General features: G+C 41.3%; 1 protein-coding gene across 1 annotated transcript in view; it reads right to left on the bottom strand.

The window, feature by feature from the left end:
* Window positions 1-18871, bottom strand: part of CLSTN2 (calsyntenin 2) — a 573838-nt gene that overhangs the window by 344181 nt on the left and 210786 nt on the right. Inside the window, exon 2 of the mRNA XM_081302788.1 lies at window positions 3667-3789. Within this exon, the coding sequence (XP_081158914.1) occupies window positions 3667-3789 (123 nt within the window). The remainder of the gene's footprint in view (window positions 1-3666; window positions 3790-18871) is intronic.

Genomic DNA, 18871 nt, shown 5'->3' with positions numbered 1-18871 from the left:
TCTAAGAAGGTCAAGTCTATGGAGCTCAGACTCTGGGCTGAGAATTGAGACTCAACTGAAATTTGAGGGAGGTTTTCCTGTTCAGGTGGGGCAGGGATCAAAAGGCAGAATCAGAGGGGACAGGGAACCCATTCGGGCCCACACTGGTCTGCTCTGGGATACTGGGCAAGTTACGCAGCCTCAATATGAGTCAGGGGTCTCCTCAGTGACATAAGCAGGGAGGAGGGTCTGGAAAATGAAACTCAAAGTTGTCAAATTTCCATGTTTGAATCATCGCAACACGTGTCATAGACAGGCTTCAATTCCATCCAACGATGTTGGAAAGCCTGTATTATTTGACAGATAATGACAGGGAGGCTACTCTGCCATACCATCCCTAAATCATACCATCAAAATGACTCCTGTGTGATTCAGGGAACAAGAACTCATATGGGTGTAATAAGATCGAAGACTCACACTTTTCAGGAGAGCAATTGAACACATTTCAGCAACTTTAAAACGCTTGGCCAATTCATTCCAATCATGAAAAAAATCTATCCAAATGACAGAATCTGAGATCTGGGCACATGTTGCCATAACAAAGAAATGAAAGCAGACAAATTTCCCATCAGCTAGAGAATGGTAAGCCTTAGAATTACTCACTAAGTTAAAACTCACATAGCCATTTTAAATAGCTGCAGAAGAATATTTAATAAAATGATATATTCCCTTTATTTTAGTGGGAAAAATAGGGCAAGTATTAATATTATTAAACTGATTGATTTAATTGTTTTATTTCATTTGGTACATGGTATTATTAGTGTTATTTAACTAAATAATGTTAATAGAATATTAATATGAAATTTTAATGTACTATGAGATGGGATCATAATTTTTAAAAAAGTAGAAAAGTGACTGAAAGGAAATACACTGAACTGTTAATGCCTTTGCTTTTTTTGTGTGTTTCACTACATTTTTCACATTTTCTATATTCAATGCTTATTATGTCACGAGCAGGCAATATAAAGGCTGTTTGATATCCCTGCATTTTGCACTATGTGCACAATGCAATGACAACTTTTATTTAAATGACAATCATTTGCGATTATCATTTGCCATTGCAGATGATTGTAAATGATATTACAGCAGAATCTATATGTAAGATTTTTTTTGTGCTAAAAATAAGTTTTTAAAGAGGAGGAGTGGATAAGAGAAACAAGACAGAGCAAAAATGATAGAGGCTACTGTCTTCCACAAAGCTTATGGCTCGCCTCATGGGCTAAATTGAAAATGAAGACCCTAGGGAAAGGGGAAGAAAACTGCCCCTCGATGCATGAGCGGCTGATAAGGGTGGGGAGTGGGGGGGAGACTAAAAGCTTCTGTTGACTTGGAGGAGTGATAGAGCCGACAGATACGAATTTTTCAATTTTATGAGAATGATAGAGATCTGAAATAAATCTCCAGTATTTTCTTTTTAAGATAAATGTTTTAAAATAAATGCTTGCAGCATGGATGGATGGCTAGTGCCTGTGTCCTGTCTTGGAGCTTATCATAAATAACATTGAGAAAAATAGCTTTGACCATTCTAGAAAGCACCTTTATTTTTTACTCTTACGAACTCAGAAGATTACATGTTGATGCATTAAGCTAGATTTTTTTTTAGGGTAGCTGCAAATAATACCTGGAGTACAGAAATTGTCTTTAGTTGGAAATAACTACTCAGGGCTTGGCTTAGGAATGAACCTCAGTTTCAAGATGAACCTGAAAAACTGTGGGCACATCCAATGGTCAGAATACAAATTCATGTTTGATGGGCTTCTGATTTAACAAATCCTTTGGTGAACTCCCAGGTAGAACTTAATTGTCCTTTAGCCCTACAACCCAGAAAGTTAAATAATCTTTTGTAAACATAAGATTTTAAATATCATATTTTCTTGAAAATTTTATTGCTCTACTCTGGTTTGTACATCAGAGAGCTTATAACTACTGTAGACTTCAGCTTCTCTGCTCGGTATTGGATGAAAGCATTAAGGGTTGACATAATGAATAGTCAGACACATCCCTCATATTTTATAGTGTTAGCCTCATTACACTGAAATGACTTAATGTCATCAGTTTACTTCCCTTTAGTTTACTCCGTTATGTTCCAAGGAGTCACACACTTGATAAAAGCTGAATGAGCTGAATGGTTGAAAGGCCTCTGCACAGGAGCTCTGAGACAGGGGCATTGCTGCAATGGGCATGTGATGTGGAGGAAGCCACAACTCAGCTCTGTATTTCAGATCCAATTAACCAAGATAAATCAGAATCCTCATTTTTTTTAATGTTAAATCTCCCAATTTCTAAATGTGTTGACTAGTTTTTAAATGCACAGACATTTCTATGACCCAAACATTTTGGATAATATTTGTTTAAAAATCTCCTTTCCAAGGGTTGCTAAGAATTGATGATTAATCCCAATACCTATTAGTTATCTCCAAGAAAGGATGAGTTGGAGTATCCTGAGGCTGGCCCAGAAGGTTTGGGGAAGAAACCTCCTCTTTAGTGGAAAAGATTGCATAGGTGATTGGCTGAAGGATATCTGGAAGATGTTTTAAAGTACCCGGATTCTAAACCCCCATGGAAGTAAGATAGAGCCTCTGAGAGTCTAGAGTGTCTTTCTTTTGTCTTCAAGGATGCTTTTGGGTTTATCTTCACATAATGCTGACTGGAACCTACCCCACCCCTCCTTACTTTATAATGTTCCATAATGAAAAAGGGGCCTGCCCAAAACTTATCTTTTAAGTTCAAAAGAGCCCATTTTTTTCCTGCCCAAGTGGCTCATAGTGAAGCAGACAAACTGTCAGAAAAAATAGACTTCATCATGGTGAAAACCTCTGCCTGGCACCCATCCATCATAAAGCAATCTTCTGGAAGTCTTGAATACCTTCATTAAATTTCCTGTCTTTCTTCTGACAGTTATAAAATGTTAACAATATTACTCACGAAGCAGGGATCTTCAGAAATTCTTTGTCCAATCCCTTCTACCCATCCTCCATCCCCTTGTCTTTGCCCAAATCTGTAGAAACACGTGAAATAGTGGTACCCTGCACGTACCCGTCCTGGGAGGTCAGAAGGGAGCCATAGTAGTCTTGATAATAGTTGGAAAGCTCTCTAGCCACAAGATACAGAGGGAAACTGTTTTTTTCCTTCTGATTCCTCCTCCAAGAGCCACATACACATTTAAGTTCAAGGGCCTGACCTTGTCCTACCCTTAGCAAATATTTCCTGATCCTTTTTCTTTACCTTTTTCTCTTTCCAGGGTAATAAGCGACAATTCTCAACTTATCCTTGATCCATGAGTTGTGGTGACAGCACATCATACATTTTACAATGTCTCTAGGTTATTAAGATAAAAATGTTCTTAACAACATTACTAGTTTAACTCCGACTTCAGGGGCTACTTCAGCAACTTATCATTATGAAGAAAGAGCGTTTTGCCTTAGTGGCAATATGATGGGAGGAATCGCAAAGAGATACAGAATTCATACAAGAAGTGAGAAGAGGCACACGGCATTGACACCTTGGGCTGATCTAGGACACACACAGAATGTAACCATAGCTATAAGGCCTTAGCCTGGGTTCTCAGAGGTTTCACAACACATCTCCAAAGCAAGTCAAGTGCAACATACAAAACCATCATCTTACCTGCAAAAGGAACTGGTGCGTCTTTATCCAGGGCTACAAGTGGTGGATCCAAAATGACTGTGTCATTGTTCTCAGTTATGACTCCGTGATAAGAGGTCTCGATCCATGGCTTATGCTTGTTGACTAGAGAACAAATGGAGAAAAACAGAACAAAGCAAGAAGATCATCATGTGAACAATTAGCCCATAATAATATTCATATTGCACATTTTCCCAACTACAGGTTCCCATCCAATAACCCCAGGAGGACCATGTTAGACCACTGGATATCCAGAGAAGCTTCAGAGCATGCACAGAGGACTTCCACAGTTCACCCCAGCTACCTCTAAGCTAAACAGCAGTACCAAGACTCAAACATTTTCATCTCTAAGACTGTGGACCTTCTGACACATCAAATCCCATTGATTCGATTTCTCAATGCCCAGTGTACAGATTATTAAGAATTGATACAAAATTTAAATTTTCAAATCCCACTCTCTGTTAATAGATGTTTCAGAATCCATTATCAATCAACAAACTGACAGGTTGTGGCTGTGTATGCTGGAATTTCTGACGTCAACCTAACTGGACCCATCCTGAAGAGCTATTGACATGCATGTATACATAATATATACATATGTATAAGTACCAATATGTATGTAATAATGTAACAAACATTTTAGTATTTTCTGACCATCTAAAGACTATCTAAATGGCTTAAGTTATCTAGCAACTTAAGTTATTCTTCAATAAATTGATGAGCTAAACGATGTATTATCTGATGAATAAGTAATACACTGAAATATCTAACATTATAGGTTGAATTTTGTCTACCTCCAGAAAGAAAGGTTGGCATCCTAATTCTCAGTACCCATATTTGGACACAGGTCTTCATAGAGATGGTCAAGCTAAAAATGAGTGCCCTAGGTAGGGCCTCATCCAACATGACTGGTGTCCTTATCAAAAGGGGAAATTTGGATGCAGAGACAGACACCCACAAGGGGGAATGCCAGGAGGACAGGAGCTATGCTGCTACAGGCCAGGGATCTTCTGTGAGCTGGGAGAGGAGCCTGGACTATAACTTCCTCTAGCACCTTCCCAGGGAGCGCGGTCCTGCAACACCTTGATTTTAGACTTCCTGCCTGAAGAAGAGCAGGACAATAAATTCTGTTATTCTAAGATATTCAGCTTGGGGTACTTTGTATGGAACCCTAGAAAATGAGTATAATATGCTTATAGTCAATAGTTGCTAATGATGGATAGAGAATGGAAATAAGACTTGTGCCAGGATTTGGTATAATACGCCTATGTAGGCCTCTTATCTGTTGCACATCCAATGTCTGTCTATTCTGTCTCCTTCGTATGTTTCATCTGAGTCAAATGCCATCTGGATCATTGCAGTAGCCTTGTGAGTGGTCTCACAGTAGAAAATTCTAGGTCCACCTAGTCCACACTCCACACTTGCCTTAGGAATGATCTTCTAAAAACCTGCATCTGGTAACTCAACTGAGACTCTTCTCTCTTTATTCAGTCCCCACATAGCCTCACAGAAGCACAAAGTAAATGATTTTAAAACAAAATAACAGGTTAGAGGGAGACCTAGGATAATCAGTTATCCCAATGACAACTTTCACTCCCTCTTCACAGTTTCAAAGTAATACTCCCCAGAGCACCCTGAGACATAGCATGATCACTGTAAAGCCCATGAAGAAATTAACGCCTTGAGGTGTGACTTTCCCAAGATGGCCACATGGTCAGTAATTATTAAGTGGGAAGACCAAAAATCTCTTTTCAAATTTTATGATATCCCAGACACACCCATGCACACACACGTGTATTATGATATATGTGCAATACACATACTATATGTATTTCATTATGAATTTTTCAATGACTTGCAAAGCAAGACCTTATATAACTTAGAACAGCTCTGCACAGAGTCCCCTGCACCTTCTCAACCCAACATCCTTCAAAAGGCCACTGAACAGCTGTCCCAGGATTGGAGGGACCACCATTTTCCTCTTTCTTATCCCTTCCCAGCAATCGCAAACTAACTGGGAGGCAATCTGTGGGGCAGGGACATATGCCTAGCCAGTCTCAGGTCTTGGCTCCTGAGATCCCTTTCTATTGCTTGAACCAAGCCCAGAATGGAGAGCAGCTCTGCCCGCTGCAGGTGTGTGCTCATCCATTCTTGCATTTTGGCATTGAAACTGGTGCTTCATTATGAACCCTGGAAGAATTACAGCCACCCTGGGCTGTCCCCACACTCCTTTACTCTTTTATTAGCCATCAACACAAATGCAATGTAAATAATTTGCAGCTGTTGTGAGAATCAATTAATCTCTTTTTTCCCCTTAATTAAACCAAGGGGCCTATTCATTAGAAATGTGTACAAAGCATACGCCAGGAGCTCACCCAGGGTTTCAGCTGCATTGTGTCACTTGGCTCAGGGCAGGCAATGGAATCTAGGGTCACTATTCCTGGTCTCAGACCTGGCTTAGGTGAGTTAGGCAGGCCCTCAGAGTTCCCTCCACTGTAAAACATGGATGATGACATTGTTCAGAGGGCCCTCCTGTCACCCATCTCGTGCTGGACTCCCATTCTCTACCCTTTTATGGCTGACTTCCTTCCTATCTCTGGACAGAGGTAATATATGGACCAACTCTAAAGCTCATCAGAGGGATTGGGTTGATTTCTTGCTATTATGGGATACCTCCCTTGACTTTTCACTGCTACAGTCCTTTGGGTGCCTATTACAGATTACACACATATATTCATTAATCATCACAACTTGAAGGGGTATAAATGTTCCCAAATGTTCCCAACTTCCTACTTCCCCCAGACTTGGGTGGACTCTTGTTTTATCAAGGTTTACAAAGATTCACATTTTGATGTGTAAACAATCTATTTGAAAGGAGCCCCCTTTGTATATCTTTTCATTTTCTGACTTTAATAATTGCTCTCTTATTTATAATTGTGGAGTAAAACAAAGGACTTCTCCAACCATGTTTTAGTTTTGAAATCATCCTATTACTCATTCTTTTTTGATGACATTTTTTTTATTTGCTCTTTTGAGTGTACCTTGACATATTGTACATACAAGGAGTAAAACTGATTTTAATTAAAATCTTATTCTTGGGGTTGTGCATGACGTGGAGTTCTCTGGTGGTGTAGTCATTTACAAACACAGGAAAGTGATGTCCAATTCATGCTACTGTCTTCCCTATTCCCATCCCCCTCTCATTCTTTTTTGTAAGATGGAGATACTTCTTTCTCAAAACTCCTGTGAAAATTGCATGAGATAATATGGACAGATCCAGCACCTCAGCTCAGAGCAGGCATTGCAAAACTCTGATGCCCCCCTCGTCTGTTTCATGCTCCTGGGTAGCTAAAGTGTGGCCTTCTACTCTCTGAGATATTTAGTCCAGCTTCACTCATGCAACAGATATTCATGAAAGCCCTCTAATATATAGAAAATATCCTAAGCCCTGAGGTCAAATGGGGGAGAAAAAGTCCTTGAAAAAAGCATTTGATAAAATTCCCAATCCATTTCTAATTAAATGTGAGGAACAGAGGGAGTGACTTCAATCTGATAAAGAATTGTACAAATACTGACAGCAAATGGCATGCTTAATGTTCAAAGACTGAATACTTTTCCCCTAAGAGAAGGAAGAATTCAAGGCTGCCCACTCTCTCTACTTCTATTTACATCACACTGGAAGTTCTAACTAGTGCAATAAAACAAGAAAAAAAATCAGTTTGGAAATCAAACAGAAAGATTGTCTTCATCCATAGAGAACATAAAAGTTCTATACAATAAATATGCCATTAGAACTAATAAGAGCATTTAGGAAGGTCCTAGGATAGAGAGTCAATGTGTTAAACACCAGTGGCATTTCAATGTATCAGCAATAAACAATTGAAAATTTATATATAAAAATATTATAGTAGCATCAAAAGTCATGAAAGATTTGTAACAACTTTCACAAAATGCATGTAAAAAAACTGAATGGGTCTTAGAGGAGTGATAGACAGTGTTCATGATTTGGTAGATTCAATATAATTAAGAAGTGAATTTTTCCTAAAATTGATCCGCAGATTCAAGACAACTCCTATCAAAATGCCAGAAGGACTTTTTAAAAAAGAGAATCTAATTCTAATATTTATATAAAAAATGAAAAAGGCCTAACATAGTCAAAATAATTTTGGAAAAGAAGAACAAAGTTGGAACTTTACCTGATTTTTAAGGCATCTCAAAGCCACCCCAATCAAGATAGTGTGAAATTGAGAGAAAGATGGACATAGAGATTGGCATTAAATAATGAAGTCTAGTCATAAATAGACATGGATGCAGTCAATTCATTTCTGACAAAGGTGTCATAACACTTCAATGGGAAGAAGGATCGCCCTTTCATTAAATGCTGCTGGGGGGAAAAGGCAGGGGAAGGAAGAGAAGAAAAACAACTTCCACTGTACCGTGCATCATTCACAAAATTATCTCTAAAAGGATCAGAATCCCTAAATGTAGGAGCTAAACTTTACTTTTAGCCTTTGAAAGAAAGCATAAAACAAAACTTTAGTGGTTTTGGGTGGGCAAAGACTTATTAAAGGGGACCAAAAAAAATGAATGACGAAAGACAAATTGAAAATGTCAAATGTTTTAAAAATTGTGAAATGGTGTTCTTTGCAAAACATGTTTAATAGAAATAACTTAAAAGCCATTAACTGAGAGAAAATATTTGTAAAACATCTCATAAAAGACCTGCATCCAAAATATATAAATAACTCTTTAAATTGAATAATGAACAATTACATTTTTAAAATGAGCAAAAATCGAACAAATCTGTCACCAAAACAAATATATGAGCAGCAAGCAGGAACCTGACGAGACGCTCAACAGGGATCAGGAGGGACATGCACAGGAAAGCCACCATGGGATATCACCACATGACCATGTGAATGGCTAGCAAGGTCAATAATTCCAAGTTTGGACAAAGTAACTAGAACTGTCATGCATTGCTAATAAGAATGCAAAATACTACAGTCACTTTGGAAAACAGCCTCATAGTTTTTTTTTGTTGTTGTTGTTGTTTTTTACAGAATGACTGGTAAATTCCATTCCTACGATGGATCCATGAGAAATGAAAGCATAAACTACACAAAAGACTTCTATATAAATGATCAAAGGGCCTTAATTCAGAATAGTGCCAAACTGGAGACTAGAATAGCCATCAAGTTTGAGTGCATAAGCAAACTGCAGTAGATCCAGCTAATGGATACTACTCCAAAATAAAAAGAGATCCATGGCTGATCCACATAAAAAAAAAAAATGGATGGATCTCTAAAGCATTCAAATAAGACACATAGGACTGAATGTGGTTTGGTGCCATTTACGTGACATTGTAGTAAATGCAAAAATATAGGGAAAGATCAGTAGCCATGAGGGTAGCATTTGATTACAAAGAGTCATGAGGGAACTTCGTGGGATGAGGGACCTATTCTATACCTTGACTGTGGTGTGTTTATTCCTGTGCATGTGCATTTATCACAACTGATCCAACAACACTCCTAGAAAGAGTGAATCTCACAGTGTATAAATTATACCTCAATGAGTGTTAAGCAAGAGTGAATTCTGTCCTGTTATACTAGAGGGGGATCCATGATAACCAGTAGGGCAAGAGGGAGGTAAGAAGAGGGGTGCAGAGTGCTATGGAAAAAGAGAGCAGAAGCACACTCCATCCTTGGTAATGCAGGTTTACCTCCAGGAGGAAGCAGCTCCTCAACCGTGAGCAGTAAGAATCAAGCAAATACAAAGGATGCATAAGGTTCCAGGCAGAGGAGTGTGGACCAGCAAAAACCCAAAGGTGAAGCTGCTGATGTGCTATGGGGAAAATGTGGGTAGTTAGGTTTGGCTGGAGAACAATGTTGGAGGGGGCAAGGACAGCGCAAGGCTGATGGATAGGCAGCACCCACATCACCCGAGCAGGGCTTATGGGCACGTGCAGAATCTTCCAGAAGCTACTTAGTTTTTGGCTTCATGGGATTCTGCAGAGCTGTGTCTTATCCATAAAGAAGCAGTCGGTATTGATACTTGTGGCTGGCTGTTATTTCTTACTCAGTCACCCCCTGTGCTGATCCCTCCCTCCCTGAACAAAATGTTTTGCCTTTTTGTTCCAATGGACTGAGGTCAGGGGGTTCATGCTTTGCTCTATTTAGATGGAATTTCAGAACTAACCCCCCGTCAGTTCTTCATAAGGCAATGCTCCATTTTGACTCACACCCTTTCTTGAGGTTGAGCTCTGTCGTACTATGCCCCTTGAGGACTGCTTCTTGCCTCTGTCTTGCTTCTTCTCCATGATATTTCAGTGTCTGGAAAATGCGTGTCTCTTCACTCATGCAGAGGGAACACTGGTGTGATATTTCTGCTCCATTTACAGAGAAATTAGGTCTTGCCACCCAATGAGCCTCTAACTAGAGCACAGAGGCACATCTCAGGAGAGCTCCTCGCCTCTCTTCTCTTTGCTTCCACCCTGAAAAAGTGTGTTAATGCCGGATGCAAGCAGCAGAACCTCATGGCTGGTGGTTTACCCTTTGCCTCTTTTTGCTTTCATCCTAAAGTTCATTCTTCTGGCCACTGCTAGCTCCTAAATCCTCAGAACTCCAATACTGCTACTTGGGTAAAAATAAGCTCTGAGGAAAAAAATATGCTTTACTGATTTCAAAATGCTTTAGTGAGTTAAGGACACTTTAGTAACCGATTATTCCAGTGATCAAGCAGATCTTTTCCTGGCCACGCCCAACTTACCCTTCTAACCTGATCCCCTGGAAGAGCTGCTGAGGCCAGGGTGGATCTTGGATCCTTAAGAAAATTGAAGGGTGGGGTGGGATGAGCTTAATTATTTGTTGACTAGATCAGAAGTTGGTTTGGTGATAGGAATTTTGGATCTTGAAATAACAGCTTTTAAAGAGCTGGAGCAAGCATTCATGCAATGAACACTCAAAGTCTAGGGAAGAGCTAGAAAGCCTTTAAAATGAGAAAAATGTCAATCTGTCAGAAGATGCAAGATTTGGGAGTGGACATGCAGAAAGAAGAACTGCATCCCTGGCAGCTGCAAAAAACATGGCGGCAGGACCTCCACTCCAGCTCCCCAGCCCCAGCCCCTGCTCACCTTGGGTGGACTCATCAGCCCACCATGGGGTATATATCTCCTGAAGCCTTTATTTTTTTTTCTCCTGAAGCCTTTCAACAGTTGTCTCACCAATTGGTATTTTATTTTTATTTGTGCTCATTTGGGTGGATATCCCTTTTCGCAATAAAATGATTTCTGGTAATTACAATCTCATATTTTAAGGTAGTTTTAATCCCTGTTTCAGAATGCAGGGGGGGGGGTGGATCCCTGTCTAGGCAAACCTGTTCCTGGATTTTCCAGCCTGGATTCTTCAACAGCTCTCTTAGGGGATAGATGAGGTGACCCCAGGCCCTGAGCTCCCTCACTGTGCCCCTATCCCTCTCCTTACATCCTACCCCGAACTCTGCCTGTTCCTCCTTTTGGGTGTAGCTCTAGGCCCAGGTGCCCTCTTCTGTACCTCTGTCTCCACCCTCACGCACAGGCTCATTGCATTGCCATTAGCTCTGTCCTCCTCCCTCTTCCTCACAGAACTATATGCTTCCTTGAGTGGAGACAGCAGTCCAGTCATGAGAATGACCATGGCTCACAGACAGCGCCAGGCACATGGGAAGACACTGAGGTGAGTGCATCTCTGCCTTCCTGGTACCTCCAATACCTGAAGCAATCAGCAATGCTTGGAGTCCAATGAGTAAGGAGCTCACATTGCCCAAACAGAAAGAGGTGACACCATCTTAGGGTGACACCATTGCTGAATTAGAGGTCATGTATGCAGCTTGCTGGGTGTATCAATTAGAGCGCTTTAAATATAAATCCCATGTGTGTGACTCAAATGCACAAAAATTCACAGAAGATGAGACTTATTTGCACTGTTCTAATTCTGCCAAAAAGAATTTGTGGAAAAGATGACCGAATCATTAATCTTTGGCTGCTCAATAGGCTCTTTCACTGTGTACAGAACACTTTCCTTTCCCTCTCTCTGTTCCTTCCTCCCTCCTTCCTTTTCTCCTTTATTTCCATCCACATTTCTATCCAACAATCCCATTTTCTTCTTCCCTTCCATGTATCCCTTTCCATCCACAAATAACTGTTGAGAGTGTGAGGACTTTCAAAGTCCTTAGCTCCATTTTTCCAGCCTGGGGGATGAACCGTATGCCAGTATCCCCTTGGTAGAGGCATGAGGACCAGAAATAGTGTTCCCAGGGAACCATGTGGTCTGACAAAAGTGAGGTTTCAAGTTGTTTTTACATAAGTCATAGGATAAAGTCAACTGGCCAAAGCTCCCCTTAAGACAAACCCCGAGGTTGGGCACAAGGGGCATGGGCTTCCTTCCAAAGTCCTAACACTGGGGACAAGAAGAATGTCCCAGTCAAGTCTTTCTACCTTCCCAGAGCCCCACTCTGTTATATAAAATGGAAGCAATGCCGATCCCACTGGTTTTGCGGGGAGGAGGATAAAATGAGATCCTAAGTCAGAGCTGACCCCATGGTGACTAGCCGCTCACAGGTCCCAGGCAAAGGGTCATTCTGAACCTCCGCATATGCAGGCTGGGATCAAGATCCACACGGGACCTAGGATGCCTCCAGCAGACATGCCCATGGACCAACTAACCTATTGTCAGGTCAAAGACCTCACAGAGCCCCAGGCTCACTCCCTCCAAACTGAAAGAACCAGATTAACTCTATAAAGAAGACTAAGAGCCATTCAGGAAAATATCATCAGACCAGAAAGTGCGGGGGAAAATCAGCCAGTGTCTAGTCCTCCCATTCAGTCGCTGGAGTCAAGTCATTTTCCCACACAGAATGTCTTAACTACACAACAAACGTTATGGGTCTGAAGTGTGCATTAAATTGTTATATCTATAATTCCCCAAGATTGTTATTACTTCAATATCTCATCCTTCACTGCATTTTAAACATCTTTAACCCCTAAAACCAGCTCTGAACTTACTTTGGAATTTATGCTGCTGAAGGTAATTACCTAAACCTCTTTTTGCAATTGCCACTGTCAGCCCAGGGGACTGTGGCCCAGCTAGAGCTGCCACTCCTGGGGGCCTGACTATGTGTCAAGCTTTATCGTCACCACCTCACTCAATCCTCACCAGCACCCCTGAGAGGGTGGCATTAGCCCCACTTCGTGGAGGAGGGAACAGAGGGTCAGACAGCTTAAAGAACTCATGCATGTTCATGGCCCTTTGAAGAAGAACCGGGACTCCCATGCCAGTGGTCACTCTATCCCCAGCCACAGACCAGGCAGCAGCAGGCTTTCACTTCTATTTCCTGTGGGCCAAGTGTTTGGTGAGGCACAAGGGGACAAAGGAGGCAAGAGAGACAACTGTCAGGATTCTCCAGAGAAACAGGAACCGTAGGCTATAACATAGCTGGGTATCTCTATGCCTATGTCTAAGGCTATGTTGTGAACACACACACACAGGATATACCCACATTCTGTATCACTATGCCTATATCCATGTATGTGTGTGTGTGTGTGCGTGTGTGTGTGTGTGTGTGTGTGTACATGTAAGAGAAAGCGAGATTTCAAGGAATTGGCTTATATATCATGCAAGTGAGGGGGCTATCAAACTGAAATCTAGGGTAGACCTGCAGCTGAAAACTCAGACAGGAGTTAGCTACAGTTCAAAGCCAGGTTTACTAAAAGAAAAAATCTAGAAAAACTCAGTTTGGGCTATTAAAATCCTTCACCTGATTTCACGAGGCCTCCCATGTTACTGAAAGTAATCTTCTTAACATTAACTGATAGTAAATGTTAACCACATATTAAAAAAAAATCAACCTCAGTAGCAATATCTGTAGTAATGTTTGATTAAATAACTGGCTAGTTAGCTGAGATATCACAAATTAATCATTACACCCACTAAAGTGCCTTTGGAAATGTTGTGCTCAAATTGAGTGAGACGATACAATGGAATGGTATACATTCCTCTTACCCCCGGTGGAATCGCCATATTTTCCCTTCTGTACTGGCAAATCAATAAATAAAATCTTTGTGACTTATGCTATCCGCTTTGTTCTAGAAGGTAGCAAATGTGTGTGATACATTTTTATTGTGAACTCCATTTCATGCCTTAGATCCCAAGATGTTCGCGACGATGGATGGCAATTATCTGGTTTACACTACATTCCCTGCAAGACGCTAGCCTGCTTCTCCATGCTTCAGAAAGAAAGCACTGGCAGGCCACTTTCCCCTTCTTATTTATGTCGACTGTTATATGCATCTCCCCAGCTTTCCTTCCTTCCTGGGAAGAAGGGAACATCAGGCGGAGGACAGGCAGGAAAGAAAAATAAAGAAGAGCCTACTTCCTTCCCTACCACCCCACTAAAACACAGTCACAACAGCCATAATCCAGGGTCTAGCTCAGCACTGTCTATCAGATAAGAAGGCTCCGTTTTCCTACTCAAGTATACTTCTGCCTGCTCTGTTCTGCTCAGCTTAGGCACAAACTGAGCCAGGGACTCTGACCCTCCCTCACTCCTTGCCCTCCAATACACACCTGGGATTGGATTGGGTCCTTGTTCTTCCACGGCCCCCTGATTATCTCCAGCACAGCAAGGACCCTATTGGACTGTAAATATCCTTTTTGTGTCTTCCCACTACCAGATGGAGGGGAAAGATGCTGTGTCTTTTTATATCTGTGTCCCCAACCTAGCACAACATTCTCAAAATGTAGCCAGGCACCCTTGGAGGCTCCCCCAGACCCTTTCAGTGATTCAGAAGATCAAAACTATTTTCATAAAAGTACTAAGATACAATTCGCTCTGTTTACTTTTATTCTCTCTGGAGGAGTTTCCCAGAGGACTGTGACGCTGGAACAGATTGAATGCAAAAGTAGAAATGGAAAGCCAGCTGTCTTCCATTAAGCCAGATGTTAATGACAGTTACAAAAATGTGGAACAATGGCATGCTCCCCACTCCCCATTATTTCTAAATTTCTGATACTATAGTTACTATTTTTAAGAGATAGAGAGAATTTTTAATATTTATTTTTCAGTTTTCGGTGGACACAACATCTTTTTTTTTATTTTTATGTGGTGCTGAGGATCGAACCCAGTGCCCCGCGCATGCCAGGCGAGCACGTTACCGCTTGAGCCACATCCCCAGCCCCACTATGGTTATAATTAATGTTTGTTACTCTTACCTTTAAGTTATGGGTTTATGATTATTATATTTAACTAAATTAATGAATATATGCATACACATTAATTTTTAAAGTTTTAATTACAAATTCAATCAACAGCAATAAGTATAATCCTCAGAAATACATGCTTTGGGTATTATCAATAATATTAAGAATGTCCAAATGTTCTGAGACAAAAATAAGTTGGATATATAGCTTGGTGGGTGGCTTGAAAGATGGTACAAACCACTCAGATAAGAAGAATGAGCAAGACTGTGAATTGGGTGGACAGAGGGGGACGGAAGGGGGCAGAGTGGAGAGAGGAAAGGCTATCTAAAATCATTAAGATGAGATTCAGATGGTTCTGAAGATTCAGATTAGCTCTGGGAAGTGGATCAATGCAGGGACGAGATAATTTCTCTTTCTGGTTCTGGTTGTGAAGGAAAGGCAACCAGCAGACTGAGTGGTTTGCACAAGCATTGCTAAGGTACTGTCCAGCTGATGGAGCCAGTTGCTTCTGGGAAGAGATAGAAGAGCCTCTTCCTCGTTATGGGATCCAGGATGAATACTGTCAGGAGAATAAGCATCTGAAACCACCATCTGTATATCTCTTGCCACCTGGTTGGAGGAACCACCATAAAAAGAAACAAACTTCATAAATCACCCCTTGTACAAGGCATCAAAGGTTAAAAGCATCGTGATGAATTTCTGAAATAAATTTGGACTCTGAATTTTTAGAGCGTTTGAGGGGCAATCACTATGTCTCAAAAGAGAAATCACGAGCTTAGCAATTTTAAAGGTGTTGAAGGTGTCAATTTCTCATAGAGGTAAATAGAACAGGTGTTTGCCAGCTGGAAGAGACTCTCAAGGCCTGAGGCATCCTTCCCAAAATTGATGACGGAGACCCTTGCTCCTGAAAGTATCAATCCTGGGGCCTGGTACATGGCGGGTGCTCCAGCTCCACAAATGTGTGTCAAAGGATCATCAATGAATGAATAAGCTCTTACTGCTTATGTCAGTTACCTGGCAACCCCTCAGAGAGAGTGATTTCTCCCCCAGTTATAAATCACATTCATCAAGATTACTGGTTTGAGGGCTGGGGATGTGGCTCAAGCGGTGGCGCGCTCGCCTGGCATGCGTGCGGCCCGGGTTCGATCCTCAGCACCACATACCAACAAAGATGTTGTGTCCGCCGAGAACTAAAAAATAGGTATTAAAAATTCTCTCTCTCTCTCTCTCTCTCTCTCTCTCTCTCTCTCTCTCTCTCCTCTCTCACTCTCTTTAAAAAAAAGATTACTGGTTTGAACATATTTATTTCGGAATAACTTTTGATCGATCAAGAAAATTTTGGATTGAATATACATCAACATTTTTGGGGATAATTAGACCAGAGAAATACAGGAAAAAGACAATGAAGAGGACAGATGGACAGAGGAGACAAAAGGAAACTGGTAGATGATAAACAGTCCAACATGAAAGGAGAAGAATTCCATAAAACTGAGAAGGAGGAGTAATTCCTGAGTCTTAAATTAGATTGTCATCAGACATTTGAAGTGGAGAACAAGACATGCAGATTATCTGCAATAATGTACCAACCATAAGGTGGCTTAGAACTGGGAGAATCTCAAAGATTGTTATGAACATGGAACAGCAAATGGGGTTAATCCTGTAGGGCTCATTATATTGAGTTTAAGTGAGTGCCAAGCCATTGACTGCTTCACTAATATTTATAAAATATTTATAAAAATGGTTAAATGTTAATTCTCAATGTATTTCCACACATCTTAAAAGAAAAAGGATATCTAAGGAGTTATGCCTCCCTCCATCGAGCACTTCCAACAACCCCATCTACTTCACACTGTATCCTCTACAAAGGGCAGGGGTGAGACCTCCCTGGTGCCCAGATGGCATCACGTAGGGTCAAGAGAGCCCTTCTGCCTCTGATGTTGGCAGGGTGCATTAGTCCAGGTTCTCCACCAGGCAGACACCAAGATGAGATCAAACAAGCAAATACTAAGGCTGGTGAGGAGGTCAGTCCTTGATGGAAGGATAACTCCAGTGGAGGAGAAAGGGAGGCAGGCCTGGGTGAAGGCTTCTTAGATTGTCATGCAGTCAACACCCTGAAGTCAAAGATTATCGCCAGAGGAGCCTCATGTCTCCTGGAAGCTAGCCTGCCTTAGTGACCCTGAGTAACCCCACCCTCAGTCATTGGCTGGGAACAATCTTGGTAGGCATAGCCTCAGGGCCAAGTCATTTCACTACCTGGTGGTTGGGATCCTCATTCACTCCCCATAATTATAGTCTGTGAGACACTTTCTCAGGCCTGACAAAGAGTGCTTGGCCATGCCCTCATTCCCCTTAAAATTAACTTTAAAAAATATTGCCGAATAACATTTCCACATTCCATAAATACTTACTGGGAAACTATATTGTGCAATACCCTGGTCCAGGCATAAGCAATGAAGCAGAAAAGAAGCAAATTCCTGGAAATGTCTAAGAGTGATTGACTTAGAGTAAAATGTAATGAAAGCATCTTGTAACAAGCTCACCTCATGGGAACTGTCTTCTTATCATACCTATGGCAGACATGAATAATCAATCCCACGGAGCTTGGAAATGATCTCAGACTCTTTCCCAACACTATATTTCTGGTAGTTTCTGCTAATCAATAAGAGGTAGCACTTAAGAACAAACATATTTGCCATTGCTCTCTTAGAATAAGTGATGGATAGTGTGGTGGGGATGTGAAGAACATTACATACTCAAATTAAGTATCTACACTGAGAAAGTAGGACAAGAACTAGATCAACAAGATTGTCCCCTAGAAGACGGGGAATAAATCTGTCTTAAGGAAAACAAGAGAAAAACAGACAAAAAAAACCAGATATATAAAGCATAGCTAAAGACATAGAGTTAGCTTCTTAGCCTTACATCTTGGGCGCACATAGATTAGAGATGGTTTTGGAGATACATTATGATTTCAAGGTAGTAAACTCTCATGACTGTCTTGGAATTTGGGGATCTCTTGACTTAGGTTGTTCTGGGACTGTAGGGCGTTACTGATGGTGAAAGCCACTAAGAATGGGCATCCAGGAAGTGTGTACTTCACTGGATTGAAGTCATGTTCTCATGGTGGTCATTGGATGTTATCATCTAGATTTTCCAAGGCACCAAGAAAATAGACTTCTTATACATGCTCAAGATATCCTAGATCCCTGACTTTGGGAAGAGAGGAAGGCAAGGATGCTCAACCCGCTTTGGAGTCTGAGCTCTCTGCTCTTTCCTTAAAGATGAAACCCTGGCCATATGTAATTGAATCATTCCTGTTGAAGCATTCAGGACACTATTGACCTCTTGCTGACACTTGGACACAGGTGCCAGTTTTGGATTCCAACATAGAACGTGGAACTTCTCTTCTGCCCACCTGCCAACATCCCATCTCAGCCAATAGCTTCTCCCACCTTCACCTGTGCAAGAATCCCCTAATTTGCCTCCATCTCTTCAGGCTTATCTCCTGCAATCCCTTTCCACAGAGCTTCCAGAGTGACAGTTTCAAAAAAGAAGTCTGGTCATAAAGCAGGCCAGAGCAGTATTTGCTTTGGACTTTCTCAAGGTTAGAGAAAAGACTTAGACTAAAGTTCAAACTTCTTCTCATGGTCTCCCAGAACCACTCCTGACTCAGCCCTCACCACCTTGGACCAGTCATGCTAATTTCCTTTTTAGTCCTCAAATTCACCAAGCTCAGCCCTGCTGTGGGGTATGTGCACTAGCTATTTCTCAAATGTTTCCCCCTAGTTCCATGACCAACTTTCCCTCATCAATCCCCTCTGTTCAGACCTCCAGGAACTCCTTCCTAAAGACCCCATCTGAAGTCTTTCTCTGCAACTCCCACAACTCACCTGATAACATCTTTGTTCTTTTTTATTGCACTGATCATACCTGAAATTACCTTTTGAAAGTCTTTC

Source organism: Spermophilus citellus, assembly GCF_964194105.1.
Source record: "Spermophilus citellus genome assembly, chromosome: 7".
NCBI classification, from domain to species: Eukaryota; Metazoa; Chordata; class Mammalia; order Rodentia; family Sciuridae; genus Spermophilus; species Spermophilus citellus.
Note: the sequence above shows the minus strand (reverse complement) of the source record. Positions and strands in the feature narration are given on the sequence as shown.